Source organism: Zophobas morio, unplaced genomic scaffold, assembly GCF_036711695.1.
Source record: "Zophobas morio isolate AGI-343-1 ecotype UQ-CSIRO unplaced genomic scaffold, CSIRO_AGI_Zmor_V1 ptg000021l, whole genome shotgun sequence".
NCBI lineage: Eukaryota > Metazoa > Arthropoda > Insecta > Coleoptera > Tenebrionidae > Zophobas > Zophobas morio.
The window spans coordinates 20,683,086-20,705,123 of NW_026972126.1; the positions used below are offsets into that span (position 1 = coordinate 20,683,086).

The following is a 22,038-nucleotide window of genomic DNA, read 5'->3' on the forward strand; positions in this document are numbered from 1 at the left end:
TTGTCAGTTTTTAATTTTTAGCTTTTTGATTTAAAATGTTCTTGGGTTCCAATTTTTCGATTATCGATTTTTGAATTTTTTGATTTTTCAGGTTTTTGATTCTTGAATTTTTCGATTTTTCTATTTTTCTTCGATTGTTCAATTTTTAGATATTTCAGTTTTGGGATTTCTCACTATTTTTTTCTTCACTTTTTTTTGAACTTTCGTCTTTGCGATTTTTCGATTTCTCAACTTTTTATTGTTTCGATTTTTAAATTTTACATTTTACCGTTTTAAAATTTGAAGTATTAGATTTCTCAATTTTTTTTCGATGATTCGATTTTTCGATTCTTAAAATCCCTAATGCTTATTTCAATTTTTCGATTTTTCAGTTTGTTGATTTCTCGATTTATCGAGATTTCGACGATTCCTACTTTCGATTGCTCAATTTCTCGATTTATCGATTGTTCAGTGTTTCGATATTTCTATTTTCCAATTTCTCGAAATTTTAAATTTTAGATTTTTGAATTTTTTGATGTTTCGAGTCGACGCTTCGATTCTTCGACCTCTCAATTTTAGATTTTTCAGTTTTGTAATTTTTCGATTTTAAAAATTTTTGATTTTTTTGTAAATTTTTCGATTTATCAGTTTTTCAAATTTACCATTTTTCGATGTTTCGATCTTTTGATTGTTCACTTCATTTTTCCATTTATCACTTATTTTATTGTTTTTTAATTTAAAATTTTGCAATTCACAATTTTTTACTTTTCGATTTCTGACTATTTTGATTTTTCGACTTCTAGGTTTTAGATTTTTCGGTTTTCAAATTTTCGATTTTAAAAATTTTTGATTTTTCGAGTTTTCTATTTCTTAATTTTCCAGTTTTTAAATTCTTCAATTATCGGTTGTTCAATTTTTCGATTTTTTAGGTTTTTGATTCTTGAGGTCTCAGATTTCTTAAATTTCTGATTTATCGATTCAAATTTTTTAACTTCGATAATTCGACTTTTTGATTTCTCGACTTTTCAATTTTTCGTTTTCTCAGTTTTTATGTTTCACTTTTGGAATTACCAATTTTTCTATTCCTCAATTTTCCTACGATTTTTCAATTTTTAGATCTTTCAGTTTTAGGATTTTCCATTTTAAAATTATTCGATTTTACGGCGTTTAGATTTCTCGAATTTTATCTATATAGATTTTTAAATTTTAGATTTTTCAGTTTTAAAATTTGATGTTTCAATCTCTCGATTCTTGGATGTTTTAATTCGTGTTCAGTTTTTGAGTTTTTCGGTTTTTCAGTTCTTCAATATTTCGATTTTGTAATTTTTCGATTTTTCAATTTTTCAGTATTTCGATTCTTCAATTTTTACGTTTTACGACTTTTCGATTTTTCGAATTTTACTTTTTCGACTATCAATTTTTTGATTTTTAAATTTTAGGTTTTTCAATTTTTTACTTTCTCGATTTCTTGATTTTTCAATTTTTTTATTTTTCAATTTTTAAAATTTTAGATTTTTCGTTTTTTTCAGTTCGTAATTCTATTTTTCAATTATTCGAACTGTTAAATTTTAGATTTTTCTGTTTTTTGGTGTCTCGAGTTCCCGAAGTTTCGATTTTTCGACATCCCGATTTTAAATTTTCCGGTTTTTCGAATTTTCAATTTTCCGATCTATTGAAATTTCGATATTCGATCTTTCAATTGTTCTATTTCTCCAGTTTTCGATTTTTTATTTCAAATTTTTCTATTTTTTTTTTATTTTAAATTTTTCAGTTTTCAATTTTTAATTTTTCGATTTAAAATGTTTTCGGGTTCCAATTTTTCAATTATCGATATTTCAATTTTTCAGGTTTTTGATTTTTGAATTTTTCGATTTTTGAAATTTCGATTTTTCGATTTTTCCATTTTCCGGTTTCTCAATTTTTCGATGTTTTAGATTTCGGATTTACCAACTTCTCGATTCTTCAATTTTTCTTCAATTTTTCATTTTTTAGTAAAATATCTAAAAATTGGTAATTGATTTTTCAATATGACCATGTTTGAATTTGTCAATTTTTCGACTTTTCGAATCTTCAATTTGTAGACGGTTTACCGTTTGGATTTTATCATTGTAGCGACTTCTAGATTTTTGATTTTTTTATTTTAAAATGTTCCATTTTTTCATGTTTCGATTTCTCAATTTTTCCATATTTTTATTTTTGCGATTTTCCAATTTTTCGGTTCTTCAATTTTTCTTCGGTTTTTCAGTTCTTCAATTTAAATTTTATTTTTAGTTTTCTGATTTTTTGGTTTTTCGAATTTTCAATTTTTCGATGTGTCGATTTATTAAAATTTCGATATTTCGATCTTTCAATTGTTCTATTTCCCCAATTTCCGATTTATCAATTTTTGGATTTTTTTAATTTCAAATTTTTCTATTTTTTTATTTTAAAATTTTTAGTTTCAATTCTTAACTTTTCGATTTAAAATGTTTTCAGATTCCAATTTTTCGATTATCGATTTTTAAATTTTTTGATTTTTCAGGTTTTTGATTTTTGAATTTTTCGTTTTTTGAAATTTCGATTTTTCGATTTTTCCATTTTCCGGTTTCTCAATTTCTCGATGTTTCAGTTTTGGGATTTAGCAACTTTTCGATTCTTCAATTTTTCTTCGATTTTTCATTTTTTAGTAAAATATCTAAAAATTGAAAATTGATTTTTCAATATGACCATGCTTCAATTTTTCAATTTTTCGACTGTTCGAATCTTCAATTTGTAGACGTTTTACCGTTTCGATTTTATCATTGTAGCGACTTCTACATTTTAGATTTTTTAATTCTAAAATGTTCCATTTTTTCATGTTTCGATTTCTCAATTTTTCCCATGTTTTATTTTTGGGATTTTCCAATTTTTCGGTTCTTCAATTTTTCTTCGGTTTTTCAATTCTTCGATTTAAATTTTATTTTTTATTTTTTGATTTTTCAGTTTTTCGAATTTTCAATTTTTCGATTTGTCGATTTATAGAAATTTCGATATTTCGATCTTTCAATTGTTCTATTTCCCCAATTTTAGATTTATCAATTTTTCGATTTTTTTCATTTCAAATTTTTCAATTCTTTTATTTTAAATTTTTTAGTTTTCAATTTTTAACTTTTCGATTTAAAATGTTTTTGGGTTCCAATTTTTCGATTATCGATTTTTCAATTTTTCGATTTTTCAGGTTCTTGATTTTTGAATTTTTCGATTTTTATATTTTTCTTCGATTGTTCAATTTTTAGATATTTCAGTTTTGGGATTTCTCACAATTTTTTTCTTGATTTTTTTTTAACTTTCGTCTTTGCGATTTTTCCATTTCTCAACTTTTTACTGTTTCGATTTTTAAATTTTAGATTTTTCCGTTTTAAAATTTGAAGTATTAGATTTCTCAATTTTTCTTCAATGATTCGATTTTTCGATTTGTAAAATCTCTAATGCTTATTTCAATTTTTCGATTTTTCAATTTCTTGATTTCTCGATTTATCAAGATTTCGACGTTTCCATCTTTCGATTGTTCAATTTCTCGATTTATCGATTGTTCAATGTTTCGATATTTCTATTTTACAATTTCTCGAAATTTTAAATTTTAGTTTTCTGAATTTTTTGATGTTTCGAGTCAATGCTTCAATTTTTCGACTTATCGATTTTACAATTTTCAGTTTTCCAATTTTTCGATTTTAAAAATTTTAAATTTTTTTCTGAATTTTTCGATTATTTTAAATTTTTAAATTCACAATTTTTTACTTTTCGATTTCTGACTATTTCGAATTTTTCGACTTCTAGGTTTTAGATTTTTCGGTTTTGAAATTTTCGATTTTTAAAATTTTTGATTTTTCGAGTTTTCTCTTTCTTTATCTTTCAGTTTTTAAATTCTTATCGATTTTTCAATTTTTCGATTTTCCGGTTTTTAATTTTTGAGTTCTCCGATTTTTTAAATTTCTGATTTTTCGATTCAAATTTTTTAACTTCGATTTTTCGACTTTTTAATTTGTCGATTTTTCAATTTTTCGTTTTCTCAGTTTTTGTTCCAGTGTTGGAATTACCAATTTTTCTATTCTTCAATTTTCCTTCGATTTCTCAATTTTTAGGTATTTTAGTTTTGGATTTTCCATTTTTCAATATTTTGATTTTACGGCGTTTAGAGTTCTCGAATTTGTTCTTCATCGATTTTTAATTTTAGATTTTTCAGTTTTAAAATTTGATGTTTCAATTTCTCAATTCATCGATGTCTCAATTCGTCTTCGGTTTTTGAATTTTTCGACTTTTCAGTTCTTCAATATTTCGACTTGGTAATTTTTCGATTGTTCAGTATTTCGATTCTTCAATTTTTAGGTTTTACGACTTTTCGATTTTTCGAATTTTACTTTTTTTTATTCTTCTATTTTTAATACTTATTTTGATTTTTCAATTTTTAAAATTGTAGATTTTTGAGTTTTTTCAGTTCGATATTTCTATTTTCCATTTATTCGAATTGTTAAATTTTTGTATTTTCAATTTATCAATTTTTCGATTTTTTTAATTTCAAATTTTTCAGTTCTCTTATTTTAAATTTTTCAGTTTTCAATTTTTAACTTTTCGATTTAAAATGTTTTCGGGTTCCAATTTTTCGATTATCGATTTTTCAATTTTTGGATTTTTCAGGTTTTTTCCATTTTTGAAATTTCGATTTTTCAATTTTTCCATTTTCCGGTTTCTCAATTTCTCGATGTTTTAGTTTTGGGATTTACCAACTTTTCGATTCTTCAGTTTTTCTTCGATTTTTCAATTTTTAATAAAATTTCTAAAAATTGGAAATTGATTTTTCAATATGTCCAGCTTCAATTTTTCAATTTTTCGACGTTTCGAGTCTTCAATTTGTAGACGTTTCACCGTTTCGATTTTATCATTGTAGCAACTTCTAGATTTTAGATTTTTTAATTTTAAATTCTTCCATTTTTTCATGTTTCGATTTCTCAATTTTTCCATATTTTATTTTTGGGATTTTCCAATTTTTCGGTTCTTCAATTTTTCTTCGGTTTTCCAATTTTTAGATTTTTAATTTTTTTTTTATATCATTTCGGTTTTTCAATTTTGTTTTTAATATCAAAATTTTCAATGTTTCAATCTTTAGCTTTTCGATTTTTAGCTATCTTTGATTTTAATTTTTCGATGTTTAAAATTCCCAATTTTTCGTCATTTCAGTTTTGAAATTTTTCAAGTTCTCACTTTATCAGTTTTTCCATTCTTCAATTTCCCAATTTTTCAATAATTCGCTTTTTTAAATTTTGAATTTGTCGATTTCTGGATTTTGTGAGTTTTTTTTTTATCGACTTTTCGATTTTTTCATTTTTCGAATTTTTAAATTTTTTATTTTTCAAATTTTCCATTTTTCGAGGTTTCAAGTTTTCGATTTCTCACTTTTTCAACATTTCAGTTCTGGATCTTTCAATTTTTCGATTTTTTGATGTTTCGATTGCTCGATCTTTCGATTTTTCGAATTTTGGATTTAGATTTTTCGGTCGATTTTTTAAATCTTCGTTTTTTCGCTTTTAAAATTTATTGATTTCTCGATTTCCGATTTTATCGATATCCCGATTTTTCAGATTTTAGATTTTACGGAAAACTGCCAAAGTAATGAAAATAATAATCAATTTTTTCCAAAAATCTAGACTTCTAGAGTGAAAACTGAAGTGCAGGGTATCTTATTTAAAAAAAATACTAATGTAAATTTCAGCAGTTTCGGATATTATCTTCCTACCAGCACCTTATGCTCAAGAAATAAAAACATCGTTTTAGAAAAAATGTGGGGGTGTTCTACAACGTAGAACTTTCTCCCGTGCATGCACAATGAGCACCAAAAAGCACAAAGCAAAGTTCAACCCTCCTCAAAGTTCGTTCAATGTATACACAAAGTTCGCCAATTAAGTTTTAATAGATTAATTTTTGCTTTAATTTCTTCGTCTTTCTAAAATACACTCAAATAAATAATAAACCGAAAACTCCATAAACATAGCTAAAGGTAAATCCGTGCATGCCCAAATTGCTTTAACACGACCCAAGAGGAAACTTAATTTAATTCCTTTCTCCACGGTGAACAGCCAATTTGCAATTGCGATATTAACAAAGTCAGACTCATAAATCAAGCCCTATTTTGCGAACAGACAGATTTTAATTACCGTATACGCACACGCACTTTTTCCCAAAAGGCCGAAGCGACCGAATCAACTCGCCCTTCTCACCTTACAAACTACTAAACGAAAAAAACAAATCTCGACGACATCAACTCCTAGATAATTGGAAATGTGATCTTATTTACGCCTCAGCAACACCTTATTAATTTCTCGATCTATTCCGCTCCAGAAATCGAAAAAAAAACATAAATGTCTATACCTTTCGAACTTCTTCCGGACTCAGCGAGTATCCATCCGTCAAAGGGGGCCCATCGACTCGGTTCGCCGCCTCCTCCTCCTCGATCGCCTGCTGCAAAGCGACCATCAGTCTGTCGACCAACAAAGCCGTCCGTTTTTTCGGAACGATCATCTACAATGAAACACTTCGTTAAGCTACAATTAATACCAGTGGCAATTACAGCCAAAAATAAATAAATAAACAAACACACACAATAAAATAATACTTACGTACAAAAAATCAAATTAAACATCAAAAAACTCTAAGTACGTATCTGTCGTAATTAAACTTAGATCCGTGTCCGGACCTGTTGACTGCGCCATTTCCGCGTCCCCGCACGATCGTACAAATTAAACCCGCCAGAAATTCATTCACAATCCAGTTAAAAATTGAAAACGATGATTATTTGATTTATTTGCGGAGTTTGTGACAGGCTTCGGCCTCGTTTGTAACCGATAATTGACATTTACCCTCCCAAACGGCGGAAATACGTGACTGCGACCACCTGACATGACTTTAAATTATCTTTGGTGGCGGCATTCGGAATGTCCCGTTTTAATTAAAATGATGACTAATTTCGATCCGTTCGGCGGCCGATAAAAATGCCGCCTTCCATTTTCCATTATGCGTGGAAAAACGTTTACCGAAGCGAAAACACCGGAAATTTCAGCCGGAATAGTTTCGGTTAATGAAAACGTTTGTTATTAAAATTCTTGAGGGATTTTGCGAGGTATGCAACTAGTAAAACTCGGTTGGTCGTTTAGTGAAAACTGAGTTTGTTTTTGTTTTGTCTTGTTTGCGCAGTTTTTGGTGTATTGTACATGAATGGGTTGTGAGATTGGATAGTGTGGAGAGAACGAACGAAAGCGGGTGTAAATAGACACTTTACACACGAGTTGCACACAAATGCACCGTTGTTGTAATTGTTGGGCTAAATTAAGTTCATTGTTCAAATTTTCTTAACAGATATTTCCCCTATTTATTATATTCAGGGTAAAAAATGTACTACTACAGTACTATGCTCAAGCAACAGTATTAATTAACGCAAAAGGTATCGTGCCAACATGACCTTTCAGGTCTCATTAAGATTAGATTGGATTACGACACGATTCACCGCACGTAAACGACACCTTGAATGCGCTTCTATTACTTTTGAAGTATTGTAAGTGTACAGTATTGGATGAATTTAACTATTTTCTTACTTCCTGAGCGTGAACTTTATGCCCTCTAAAATACCCGTTTCCGTCTGTCTGTCTGCATGTCTGTCTGTCTGTCTGTCTGTCTGTCTGTCTGTCTGTCTGCCTGTCTGATTTTGTATGTATATTTGGAATAGGTATTTTAAAAAAATGACAACAAAATATTTCTTTTAATTTAATAAAATAAGCATTTGTGATGTATGAATCCGTGTTGAGTTTTTACCCTATACATCCAGATTTTTGGACAAAAAATTAAAATTGTAAAATATTTTGCAATTTGACTTTGAAACAGCAAAACCAAATGCTTTGAAATATTGCAAACGTTTTAAGGTTATTGTAATCTTGGTAAATCTTTAATCAAAATTTATTCTAAAAAATCGATGACGTCATCTCAAAATGTCCGTTTTCCCGAAAATTTAACATTACATACATATGTTTCTTTTAACTTTTATTTTTTTTATCATAAAAAAATAAAATTTTTCAGTTTCTTGACTTCCAATTTTCGATTTTTTAGATTCTCAATTTTTGATTTCTGGATATTTCAATTTTTAGTTTCCTCGATTTTTCAAATTCTTGATTTTTTTTCAGTTTCCTAAGTTTGTAAGTTTTATTTTCTCTATTTTACATTACAATTTTTCATTTCATTTATTTTTTCAAATTTTCATTCTATGATTTTTCAATTCCTGGATTTTCCGATTTTTAAATTTTTCAAAGTTGCAGTTTTTGTATCATTTCCAGTTTCCATTTCTTTAATTTTCAGTATTGAGATTTTACAATATACTTTTTCGTTTTTTCGATTTTTAAGTTTCTCAGTTTTTAATCTTTCGATTTTCAATTTTTCAAATTCTTGATTTCCAATTTTTAGATCATTCAGTTTTAACTTTTCGATTTTCGGCTATTTCGATTTTTCAATGTTTCAGATTTCAATTTTTCGAATTTTCAGTTTTTAGATTTCGCGGTTTTTCGACTTTTCGGCTTTTCAATTTTTAGAATTTTCTATTTTGCATTTTTTCCAAGTTTCGTTTTTTCAATTTTTCGTCATTTTGGAAATTTTCAAGCTCTCGATTTTTCAGTTGTTCGATTCTTCAAATTTCCAAATTCTTCAGTTTTCCAGGGTTTCAATGGTTCAATTTTTTAAATTTCGAATCTTTCGATTTCTCTATTTTTAATGTTTTTTTCAGTTTCTCAATTTTTAATTTTTCGATTTTTCAATTTTTCGTTTCCTCGATTTTTCAAGTTCTGATTTTTATTTTACATTTTCCTGATTTTTTAATTTTCATTTTCTCTATTTTACATCACAATTTTTCGTTTTTTATTTTCTGTATTTTTTTCAAATTTTCAATCTTTGATTTTTCAGTTCCTCGATTTTCCGATTTTTAAATTTTTCAATGTTGCAGTTTTTGTATTTCCATTTGTCCGATTTTCCAATTTATTTAATTTTCAATATTTAGATTTTACAATATATTTCGTTTTTTCTTGTTTTCCAATTTTTGATTTTTCAAAGTTTTTATTTTGTACTTTTTTGATTTTGCAATTCTGATTTTAAATTTTACAATTTTTGCGAATTCTTTCAATCAAAATTTGAAAAATCGAAAAATTAAAAACTGAAAAACCAAAAAATCTGAAAAAACTGAAAAATCGACTGATAAAAATGAAAAACGAATCGAATCGAAAAATGCGAAAGTTCAAAAATTATAATAACGGAAAATTATAGTAGGTTCAGTTGTAAAGTTGAAAGATCGAAAGATTGAAGAATGAAATACCGAAAAATTAGAAATCGAAAAACTGAAAAACCAAATAAATGAAAAAGTTTTAAAATCCAATAATTGAAAAATGGAAAAGTTTAAAATCGTTGAAAAACCGAAAAATTGAAAAAATAAAGAAAACAAAATCCGAAACGAAAAAATTGTAGAAACAATTTTTAATTTTTCGATTCTTTAATTTTTCTCATTAAGTTCTTGATTTTTAGTTTACATTTTTCCGATTTTTTAATTTTAAGTTACAATTTTTCGTTTTTCCATTTTCTTTATTTTTTCGACGTTTTTTTCGATTTTATATTTTCTAATTTTAATTCTTTGATCTTTCAATCCTCGATTTTCTAATTTTTAAATCCTTCAATTTTGCACTTTTTGGATTTTTATTTCGTTTTCTCGATTTTGGGCTTTTTCGATTTTTAAGTTTCTCAATGTTCAATCTTTCCATTTTGATCTTTTCGTTTCTTTTTCCAATTTCCAATGTTTAGATTTTGCAGTGTTCATTTTTGATTTTTCAATTTTGCGTTTTTTCCATGTTCTGATTTTCCAATTTTTCGTCATTTTGGAATTTTTCAAGCTCTCGATTTTTCAGTTCGATTCTTCAATTTTCCGATTGTCCGATTCTTCAGCGTTTCAGTTTTTCAATGATCCGATTTTTTAAATTCTGAATCTTTCGATTTTTCGGTTTTTCATTTTTTGGCTTTTTGATTAAATTTTTCGATTTTTTTTCAGTTTCCCCATTTTTAATTTTTAGTTTCCACGATTTTTCAAGTTCTGGTTTTTATTTTTCATTTTCCTGATTTTTTTTAATCTTGATTTTCTCTATTTTATATCACAATTTTTCGTTTTTTATTTTCTGTATTTTTTCAAATTTTCAATCTTTGATTTTTCAGTTCCTCGATTTTCCGATTTTTAAATTTTTCAATCTTGCAATTTTTTTATTTCCATTTGTCCGATTTTCCAATTTATTTAATTTTCAATATTTAGATTTTACAATATATTTCGTTTTTTCTTGTTTTCCAATTTTTGATTTTTCAAAGTTTTTATTTTGTACTTTTTTGTTTTTCAAATTTTGATTTTAAATTTTACATTTTTTGCAAATTCTTTCATTCGAAATTTGAAAAATCCAAAAATTAAAAACTGAAAAACCAAAAATCTGAAAAAACTGAAAAATCGACTGATAAAAATGAAAAACGAATCGAATCGAAAAATGCGAAAGTTCAAAAATTATAATAACGGAAAATTATAGTAGGTTCAGTTGTAAAGTTGAAAGATCGAAAGATTGAAAAATGAAATAGCGAAAAATTAGAAATCGAAAAACTGAAAAACCAAATAAATGAAAACGTTTTAAAATCCAGTAATTGAAAAATGGAAAAGTTCTAAAATCGTTGAAAACCGAAAAATTGAAAAAATAAAGAAAACAAAATCCGAAACGAAAAAAATTGTAGAAACAATTTTTATTTTTTCGATTCTTCCATTCTCCTCATTAAGTTATTGATTTTTTATGTTACAATTTTTCGTTTTTTCATTTCCTGTATTTTTTCCACGTTTTTTTTTTAGATTGTATATTTTATTTACTCAATTTTTCGAATTTTCATTCTTTGATTTTTCAATCCTCGATTTTCTAATTTTTAAATCCTTCAATTTTGCAATTTTTGGATTTTTATTTCGTTTTCTCGATTTTGGGCTTTTTCGATTTTCAAGTTTCTCAATTTTCAATCTTTCCCTTTTGAACTTTTCGTTTCTTTTTCCAATTTCCAATGTTTAGATTTTGCAGTGTTCATTTTTGATTTTTCAATTTTGCAGTTTTTCCATTTTTTTGACTTGAAAAATAAAAAAACTGAAAATTAAAAAATCAAAACAGTGGAAAATCGAAAATTGGAAATCGAAGAACTGAAGAAACGGAAAAATGAAACATTGAAAAACTAAAATCGAGAAAGTTAAAAATTGTAGTAGTACAGTAAGACTGATTTAGGAAAATGATATATTCTCTAAGAAAATTTAGGGTGGGTGGGCGGGACACTTGGCATATTATTAACATTTTAGTAATTTTGATGTACTAAAATTAATCAAAAAAATTAATGAATAGAAAAACTGGAAAGAAGACAAAACGAATCCAATCCATAAATTAGAAAACCCAAAAAGTGTAAAATCAAAAAATAATAGAATAAAGTGGAAAAACTGTAACATTAAAAGATCGAAAATTTGAAAAATTAAAAATCGCGAAACTGAAAAATTAAAAATCGCGAAACTGAAAAATTAAAAATCGCGAAACTGAAAAATTAAAAATCGAATAAAAAAAAGTTTTAAAATCCAATAAATAAAAAAATTCTAAAATCGTAAAACTGAAAAAGTGAAAAATTTGTAAAATTATAGGGAGTAGTTATTATTACACATTTAAAATTAAAACCAAAACTCGTGAAATTACAAAAAAAAAATAAAATCGGAACATTGAAAAATTGAAAAAATAACGACAATAAAAAACCGAAACGAAAAAAATTGTACCTAGAAACAATTTTTAATTTTTCGATTCATCAATTCTTCAATCAAGTTTTTAATTTTATTTTTCAATTTTCCGATTTTTAATTTTCATTTTCTCGATTTTGTCACAATTTTTTTTTATTTCCTTTATTTTTCAAGGTTTTTTCAAATTTATGTTATATTTAGTCAATTTTTCGAATTTTCATTCTTTGATCTTTCAATCCTCGATTTTTAAATTTTTCGATTTTGCAGTTTTTTCATTTTTTTGATCCAAAAACTTGAAAAATAACAAAAATGAAAAATCGATAAACCAAAAAAATATGAACAAATTGAATTAGAGAAGCGAAAATTAAAAAATCGAAAATTGAAAATCGAAAAATTGTAGAAACGAAAAATGAAAAATTGAACAACTAAAATCGAAAAACTTAAAAATTGTAGTAGTACTTGCTAAGATAAGACTGATTTTGGCAAATGACGTATTTTCTAAAAAAAATTGAGGGTGGGTGGGCGGGGTTAATACTTGCTACGATAAAACTGACTTTGGCAAATAACATATCCTCTAAAAAAATGGCGGGTGGGTGGGCGGGGGCTAATACTTGCTACAATAAGAATGACTTTGGCAGATGACGTATCCTCTAAAAAATAAAGGGTGGGTGGGCGGGGCTAGTACTTGCTAACATAAGACTGATTTTGGCAAAAATCGAAAAGAAGAACGAAATTCGAGAGGAGGAATTTTTTTTATGTGATCCGAAAATCCAAAAATGTGGAAAAATTGTTGAAATATTGAAAAATTGAAAAATTAAATATCGCGAAACTGAAAAATTAAAAATCGAATCAGTGAAAAAATTTTAAAATCCAATAAATGAAAAAAATTCTAAAATCGTAAAACTGAAGCGTGAACATTTTTACAAATTGTAGTTATTATTCCGCATTTAACATGAAAACTAGAAACATTTTATCTTCACAATGAAAAAAGAAAAGAGATAAAACCAGAACATTGCAAAACTCGAAAAATTGAAAAATTAAAATTGGAAAACCCGTGAAATTTCAAATCAAAGAATTGCAAAATCTAAAAACTGAATAATTTAAAAATGAAAACTCGAAGAATTGCAGATCCTAAAATTGAAAAAACAAAACAAAATTGGAAATTGAAGTTGGAAATACAAAAAAATATAAAATCGGAACATTGCAAAATCGAAAAATTGAAAAAATAGAGAAAATAAAAAACCGAAACGAAACAACTTTTAATTCTTCGATTCTTCAATTCTTCAATTAAGTTCATGATTTTTATTTTTCATTTTTCCGATTTTTTAATTTTCATTTTCTCGATTTTGCGTCACAATTTGTCGTTTTGCATTACCTTTATTTTTTCAACGTTTTATATTTTGTTTACTCAATTTTTCGAATTTTCATTCTCTGATGTTTCAATCCTCTTGGCAAATGACGTATTCGCTAAGAAAATTGAGGGTGGGTGGGCGGGGTTAATACTTGCTAAGATAAAACTGACTTTGGCAAATCACATATCCTCCAAAAAAATTGAGGGCGGGTGAGCGGGGCTACTACTTCATAATGAACAAAGAAAAAAGTTAAAATCACAACACTCAAAAACCGAAAAATTGAAGACATGAAAAATTGAAAACTCGTGAAATTGCAATTCGAAAAATTGCAAAATCCGAAAACCGAATAATTTAAAAATGAAAATTCGAAGACTTGCATATCCTAAAATTGAAAAATTCAAAAGGTGGAAAACTGAAAGACTCAAAGCTGCGCCACTGGTTTTTACTTTATAAATGTCATCAGAAAGCAACAATTGCAAACAATCTTCGTCTTTTCAAATAAGCGGAATTTGTTGGATTGTATTTCAGAGACGTGGGAGTTCCATCGAAATAACCGTCTGCCATTTATACGAAAACGAAGTTATCAAAAATGATTTAGCGAACTCTAACTAATATCTAATTTAAAAATCAAAAAGAACACGCCAATTCCTATATCCTTCAGCGCTAGAAAATCACATTAGCGCACCGCTTGGCATAAAAGACTGAATTCGATATCCCCCATTGAAAATAATTCCGCAAAATCGGTTAATGGATTCGCGGTATTTCCGCTAAAATTGGTCCCGGCAGAAGCTTTTATGGCGACTTCATATCTGATTAGTTCATAGATTAGGCAAACAATCCGGTCTGAAAAGGACATTGTCCCACACCCCCGCACCAAACGCAAAAAATTGCTTCCCCTATGACGATGCGCTAAATGGGGGTCTTACAATTTTCCACAATTGGGCGACTGGTTACTTTTATGTTCTCTCGACTTTTCACGACCCCTAGAATGCGAAAACATAGGTATCTCGTTTCCTCGCTTAGCGCGGGATGAATTTAAATATAGAATATGTTGGATTAAGTTCATCTTTAATGGATTAGCTGAAAGCAGAGAAAATGGTTTTAAAATATTTATCTTAAATTTCTCGATTTACCCCAAACAATTTCCATATTTATTATTAATTATATAATTCATATTCTTGCCCATTTACACTTATAAATAAAAGAGCAAGTTTCCAATCAGATTCACGTTTTTGGCTTCACTCATCAGGTTTATCGTTAGTAAATGATACAATCAAATAAATATTTATTTCAACAAAGAATCGTTTTGTGAAATTTTCAGGATTTAGACCAAGTCAAGCTTTCTCCCTTAAACGAACCCCGATTTATCTGAAAATTACACCCTTCACTAATCTGAACCTCCTGAAGAATAATCAGAACTCAAAAAATGTCTCCGGGTCCTTCTTTTTTTTTCGAATTTTTTAATATTCGACACTTCCGAAAAATGACACCGTCCGATGTTTTTGTTCGTCGATTCTAAACGAAAGTAGAATCTGGACTGAAAATGAACCAATCCGATTAAAAGACTTTAAGAAGTTGAATGGTGAAAACCGGAACCCGAAATCTTATGCCCTTACAGACTTATGAGCCGTCAAATTTTAAATTTAGTTTTTGAGAATGGATTAAAAAAGGATTTCGTTTAAAATAGCGACAATTTTGAACAACTAATACCAGAAACGGAGTCAGCGATGCAAAATTACTCTAGAAATCAAATTTCAGTCAAATCGGGAATTTTTGTTTTTACTTCATTTTTTCGAAAGAATCGTTTTGTGAAATTTTCAGGAGTCAAGCTTTCTCCCTTAAACGAACCCCGATTTATTTGAAAATTACTCCCTTCACTAATTTGAACCTCCTGAAGAATAATCAGGACTCAAAAAATGTCTCCGGGCCCTTCTTTTTTTTTCGAATTTTTTAATATTCGACACTTCCGAAAAATGACACCGTCCGATGTTTTTGTTCGTCGATTCTAAACGAAAGTAGAATCTTGACTGAAAATCAACCAATGCGATTAAAAGACTTTAAGAAGTTGAATGGTGAAAACCGGAACCCGAAATCTTATGCCCTTACAGACTTATGAGCCGTTAAATTTTAAATTTAGTTTTTGAGAATGGATTAAAAAAGGATTTCGTTTAAAATAGCGACAATTTTGAACAACTAATGCCAGAAACGGAGTCAGCGATGCAAAATTAGTCTAGAAACCAAATTTAAGTCAAATCGGAAATTTTTGTTTTTATTTCATTTTTTCGAAAAAATCGTTTTGTAAAATTTTCAGGATTTAGACCAAGTCAAGCTTTCTCCCTTAAACGAACCCCGATTTATCTGAAAATTACTCCCTTCACTAATCTGAACCTCCTGAAGAATAATCAGAACTCAAAAAATGTCTCCGGGTCCTTCTTTTTTTTTTCGAATTTTTTAATATTCGACACTTCCGAAAAATGACACCGTCTGATGTTCTTGTTCGTCGATTCTAAACGAAAGTAGAACCTGGACTGAAAATCAACCAATCCGATTAAAAGACTTTAAGAAGTTGAATGGTGAAAACCGGAACCCGAAATCTTATGCCCTTACAGACTTATGAGCCGTCAAATTTTAAATTTAGTTTTTGAGAATGGATTAAAAAAGGATTTCGTTTAAAATAGCGACAATTTTGAACAACTAATACCAGAAACGGAGTCAGCGATGCAAAATTAGTATAGAAACCAAATTTCAGTCAAATCGGAATTTTTTGTGTTTACTTCATTTTTTCGAAAGAATCGTTTTGTGAAATTTTCAGGATTTAGACCAAGTCAAGCTTTCTCCCTTAAACGAACCCCGATTTATCTGAAAATTACTCCCTTCACTAATCTGAACCTCCTGAAGAATAATCAGAACTCAAAAAATGTCTCCGGGTCCTTCTTTTTTTTTTCGAATTTTTTAATATTCAACACTTCCGAAAAATGACACCGTCCGATGTTTTTGTTCGTCGATTCTAAACGAAAGTAGAATCTGAACTGAAAATCAACCAATACGATTAAAAGACTTTAAGAAGTTGAATGGTGAAAACCGCAACCCGAAATTTTATGCCCTTACAGACTTATGAGCCGTCAAATTTTAAATTTAGTTTTTGAGATTCGATTAAAAAAGGATTTCGTTTAAAATAGCGACAATTTTGAGCAACTAATACCAGAAACGGAGTCAGCGATGCAAAATTAGTCTAGAAACCAAATTTCAGTCAAATCGGGAATTTTTGTTTTTACTTCATTTTTTCGAAAGAATCGTTTTGTGAAATTTTCAGGATTTAGACCAAGTCAAGCTTTCTCCCTTAAACGAACCCCGATTTATCTGAAAATTACTCCCTTCACTAATCTGAACCTCCTGAAGAATAATCAGAACTCAAAAAATGTCTCCGGGTCCTTCTTTTTTTTTTCGAATTTTTTAATATTCGACACTTCCGAAAAATGACACCGTCCGATATTTTTGTTCGTCGATTCTAAACGAAAGTAGAATCTGGACTGAAAATCAACCAATGCGATTAAAGGACTTTAAGAAGTTGAATGGTGAAAACCGGAGCACGAAATCTTATGCCCTTACAGACTTATGAGCCGTCAAATTTTAAATTTAGTTTTTGAGAATCGATTAAAAAAGGATTTCGTTTAAAATAGCGACAATTTTGAACAACTAATACCAGAAACGGAGTCAGCGATGCAAAATTAGTCTAGAAACCAAATTTCAGTCAAATCGGAAATTTTTGTTTTTACTTCATTTTTTCGAAAGAATCGTTTTGTGAAATTTTCAGGATTTAGACCAAGTCAAGCTTTCTCCCTTAAACGAACCCCGATTTATCTGAAAATTACTCCCTTCACTAATCTGAACCTCCTGAAGAATAGTCAGAACTCAAAAAATTCCTCCGGGTACTTTTGATTTTTTTTTTTTTTTAATATTCCTCACTTCCAAAAAATGACACCGTCCGATATTTTTGTTCGTGGACTCTAAACGAAAGTAGAATCCGGACTGAAAATCAAGCAATGCGACTAAAAAACTTGAAGAAATTGAATGGTGAAAACCGGAACCCGGAATTTTATGTCCTTCCGGATTTATGAACCGTCAAAATTTAAGTTTGGTTTTTGAGAATGGATTAAACAAGGATTTCGTTTAAAGTAGCGACAATTTTGAACAACTAATACCAGAAACGGAGTCAGCGATGCAAGATTAGTCTAGAAACCAAATTTCAGTCAAACCGGAAATTTTTGTTTTCACATTAATTAAAATCTACCAAACACGGTCCATCAAATTAACGCCTCCCTTCCAACATTTAACAAACAACAACGCCTCAGACAATCATCCCCAGACCACTCGAATTACACCACCAGAGAAAATTCTTTCCATATCCTTAGCTTTTACGTTCACGTTCCGCGACGAATTCCTTGACATTTTCCAAATTTCAATCCGTCGTATATAATTGAATCGGATTGAATAAATCAAATAGTTATGATGAAAAACGACATAAGCAAACATCCAAAAATTCCTTTGATATAGAAGAAGCAAACAAGACTCGCTAGAGGATGAAATTCTCAGACACGTTCATTTACAAACTCCTGTGGTTCGAAGTGCATTTGTGCACCGTTGTTTTGTGTAGCGGTTTAGAAAAGCAAACTTCGTACACACCCGCAACATCGAAACACGTTTCCGCCTAGCGCGATCCCGAAAATTAATATTCATAAAAAATTATAAACGAACGATGTTTGAACCTGGTGAATATTCATAAAATTCGGGTGCACCGGGACGCAATTAAGGCGGCGCCTGTCCAAATAAAAACGTCCATATAAATCAAACGATTAAAACGGGAGAAACACTCCCGAACCCGAACGAAGGAAACTCTTTTCTATTTTCTCCAATTACTTGTGCGCGTATTTTTGCATCCTAATAATTACAAATTCTTAATTAATGACGACATTCGCCAGTACGTTGACTTTCCGCTCAATTAAAACCTGAATAACGTTCGTTAATTGTTGCAGAATCGAGATCAAAGGCCGTCACTTTCCGGTAACTCTTTTCGATAAGGTTAGTTATCTCGCATTGAGGTCGTGCTTTTTCTCTCCCACACGCTAAAAATATAATTCAACGACCCCCGCGACGCTTTGACAAGGGCTTTAACGCAAAATCTTGTAAGTTAAATATGAAACCGTTTAGTGCATCAATTGAGTTAAAAGCCGAACGACGGAACAGAGGGCGTGCTGAGAAGTACATTTACCCCCTATCGGTATCAACAGTTTTGATTTTGTTGCGAAAGGACGGGATTTTTTTTAATGGAGACGGGATTGTTGGCGGGATTTAGCTTCTCTGGGGTCGTCGGGTCACGTGGACAAGGTGTTTTTTGTGAACTTTGACTAACACATTTTACTTCCCGAGCGTAAATGAAAGAAATATTATAATTAATCGATGTTTTATGACTCATACAGTACGAAAAAATAGGTTTCCCGTTTCCGTCTGTCTGTCTGCAACTTTTACAATAGTAAATGGTATTTAAATTGTATAAAATAATATACACCTCCACTTGTAGTTTATGAATTCGTGTTGGGTTTGTACCCTAGGCATCCATATTTTTGGAAAAAAAATCCAAATTGTATAACACTATTTTCCAATTTAACTTTGAAATTGCAGAATTGAATGCTTAAGTTATGGGAAGCACAGAAAATCGTTAATCAAAATTTATCGTCCATCTTCATCTTCATCAAAACTTGACTTTTCGATTTTTCAACTTTCGATTATTACCCAATTTTTGGATAGTTTTGTTTAGGAATTTTTCAGTTCTCCGATTTCTAGGTGTTTTTATTTTTCGACTTCTCAATTTTCCGATATTTCAAAATTTTGATTCAATTTCCCGATTTTTCAATTTTTCAATTTTTGGCGTTCCTAAGTTTTCGATATTCCCCTTACTCGATTCGTCCACTTCTCATTTTCTCAATTAATACAAATTTTCGATTTCCCGGTTTTTTATTTTTCAATTTCTCAATTTTCCGATATTTCAAAATTTCGATTCAATTTTCCGATTTTCGATTTTTGATTTTTCAATTTCTTGATTGCTCGACTTTTCGATATTCGATTCCTCGACTTCTCGTTTTCTCGATTTTTTAAATTTTCGATTCCTCAATTTTTAAAGTTTTCGATTTTTGGCCTTCTTAAGTTTCCGATTTTTCGGTTCGTCTACTTTTCAACTTTTCGATTTATCGATTTTACAAATTTCCAATTTTTCAGTTTTTCGATATTCCAAGTTTTTGATTTTTCAATTTTTCGATTTTTTTAAATTATAGATTTTTCGATTTCTCAATTTCTTAATTGTCAATTTTTCGATTACTCAATTTTTGGATATTTCAGTTCTGGGATTTTTCAATTCAATTTCTCGATTTTTCAAATTTTCGACTTCCCGGTTTTTTATTTTTCTCGGTTTTTTCAGTTTTCGCATTTCAATTTCTCAAATAATCAATTTTCCGACTTTTCGAAATTCTGATTTTCCCAATTCTCGATTTCTAGACTTGTCGATCGTTTTCTTTATTTTCAATTCTTCAATTACTCGATTTTCAATTTTTCGATTACTCAATTTTTTGATATTTCAGTTATGAGATTTTTCAATTATGTTATTTCTCGATTTTTCGATGTCTTACTTTTCCGATGTTCCAAGTTTTCGATTCCTTAATTTTTAAATTTTTCGATTTTTGGTTTTCCTAAGTTTCCGATTTTTCGATTTTTAGATTTTTTGATTCGTCTACTTTTCAACTTTCCGATTTTTCAATTTTTCAGTTTTTCGATTTCCCAAATTTTTGATTTTTCAATTTTTGATTTTTCAATTTTCGATTTTTTTAAATTATAGATTTTTCGATTTCTTAATGATCAATTTTTGGATTACTCAATTTTTGGATATTTCAGTTTTGGGATTTTTTAAATCAATTTCTCGATTTTTCAAATTTTTGACCTCTCCATTTTTTATTTTTGTCGGTTTTTTCAGTTTTCGCTTTTCGATTTCTTAATTAATCAATTTTTCGACTTTTCGATGTCTTGATTTCCCCAATTCTCGATTTCTAGACATTTCGATATTCGATTCCTCGGCTTCTCGATTTCTCCGTTTTGCAGTTCTTCAATTTGTCGATTTTCCCATTTTTCTGTTGTTCCATTTCTCAGGTTTTCGATTTTTCAATTTTTCTACTTGTCAACTTTTCGAACTTGATTCTTCAGTTGTACGATTTTTCATTTTTTCAATTTTTGGCGTTCCTAAATTTTTGATTTTCGATATCTCAAATAATCAGTTTTTCAATTCTTCAATTTTTTGACTATCCAATTTTTCAGTATTTCAATTTCCCAGTTTTTTGTTTTTTCAACTTTTCAATTTCTCAATTTTCTTCAATGTTTCAGTTTTAGAATTTTTGATTCTTTGGATATTTTGATATTTCAGCTTTGCGATTTTTCAATATTTCGATTTATTAAATTTTAAGTTTTTGAGTTTTATTTTTCGAATTTTCAATTTTCCATTATTTCAAAATTTTGATTCTTCAGTTTTTCGATTTTTCAACTTTTGGCATTCTTAAATTTTTGATTTTCGCTATCTCGATGAATCAATTTTTTGACTTTTCCATATTTTGACTTTCCCATTTCTCGATTTTTCAGTTCTTCAATTTTTTGATTATCCAATTTTTCAGTATTTCATTTTCTCATGTTTTTGATTTTTCAAATTTTCGATTTCTCAATTTCCCAGTTTTTTTCAATGTTTCAGTTTTCGAATTTTTCAATCTTCCGATTTTTCAATTTTCAATTTTTCAGCTTTGCAATTTTTTATTATTTCGATTTATTAAATTTTAGGTTTTTGATTTATCGATTTTTTATTTCCGGATTCTTCGATTAATTGATTTTTCTATTTCTCGATTTTTCCACTTTTCAATGTTTCAATTTTTCGATTTTTTAAATTTTAGATTTTTCGCTTTCTCGATTTTTCAATTTCTCAGGTTTTTGATTCTTCAATTTTTCGATATTTCGATTTTTCAATTTCTCAATTTTCAACTTTTTCAGTTTTGGAATTCAATTTCCCGATGTTTCAAATTTTTCGACTTTTTTATTTTTAGATTGCTCAATTTTCCGATTATTTCAAAATTTTGATTCCTCAATTCTTCGATTTTTCAATTTTTAATTTTTGACGTTCCTAAATTTTCGAATTTCGATATCTCGGTTAATCAATTTTTCCATTTTTCGATATTTTGATTTTCCCATTTCTCGATTTCTCGGTTTTTCAGTTTATCAATTCTTCAATTTTTGATTATCTAATTTTTCAATATTTCAGTTTCTCAGGTTTTTAATCTTTCAACTTTTCGACTTCTTAATTTCTCAATTAGGTTTTTGATTTCTCGATTTTTTATTTTTCGATTTCTCAATTTTCCACTGTTTCAAGTTTTCGATTCCTCAATTTTTAAATTTTTCAGTTATTCAATTTTCGGCATTCCTAAGTAATTAATTTTTCAATTTCTCGATTCCTTGTTTAATTGATTTTGCTATTTCTCGATTTTTCGACTTTTCAATTTTTCAATTTTGCAATTTTTCAATTTTTCGATTTCTCAGATTTTTGATTTTTCAATTTTTCGATGTTTTAATTTTAGATATTTCGATTTCTCGATTTTTCAATTTTTCAGTTTTTGATTCTTCAAATTTCGATTTTTCAATTTCTTGATTTTTCAATTTCTCAATTTTTCAATTACTCATGCAGCTTTGGGATATTACTTCAATTTCCCAATGTTTTAAATTTTTCCATTTTTCGATATTTTCATTTTTCGATTGCCCAATTTTCCACCGTTTAAAGTTTTCGATTCCTTAATTTTTAAATTTTTGGATTTG

General features: G+C 28.6%; 1 protein-coding gene across 1 annotated transcript in view; it reads right to left on the reverse strand.

Moving 5' to 3' along the window:
• Positions 1–22,038, reverse strand: part of LOC135132588 (uncharacterized) — a 62,371-nt gene that overhangs the window by 25,915 nt on the left and 14,418 nt on the right. The window contains exon 2 of the mRNA XM_064060714.1: positions 6,361–6,510. Coding sequence (XP_063916784.1) covers positions 6,361–6,510 — 150 coding nt within the window. The remainder of the gene's footprint in view (positions 1–6,360; positions 6,511–22,038) is intronic.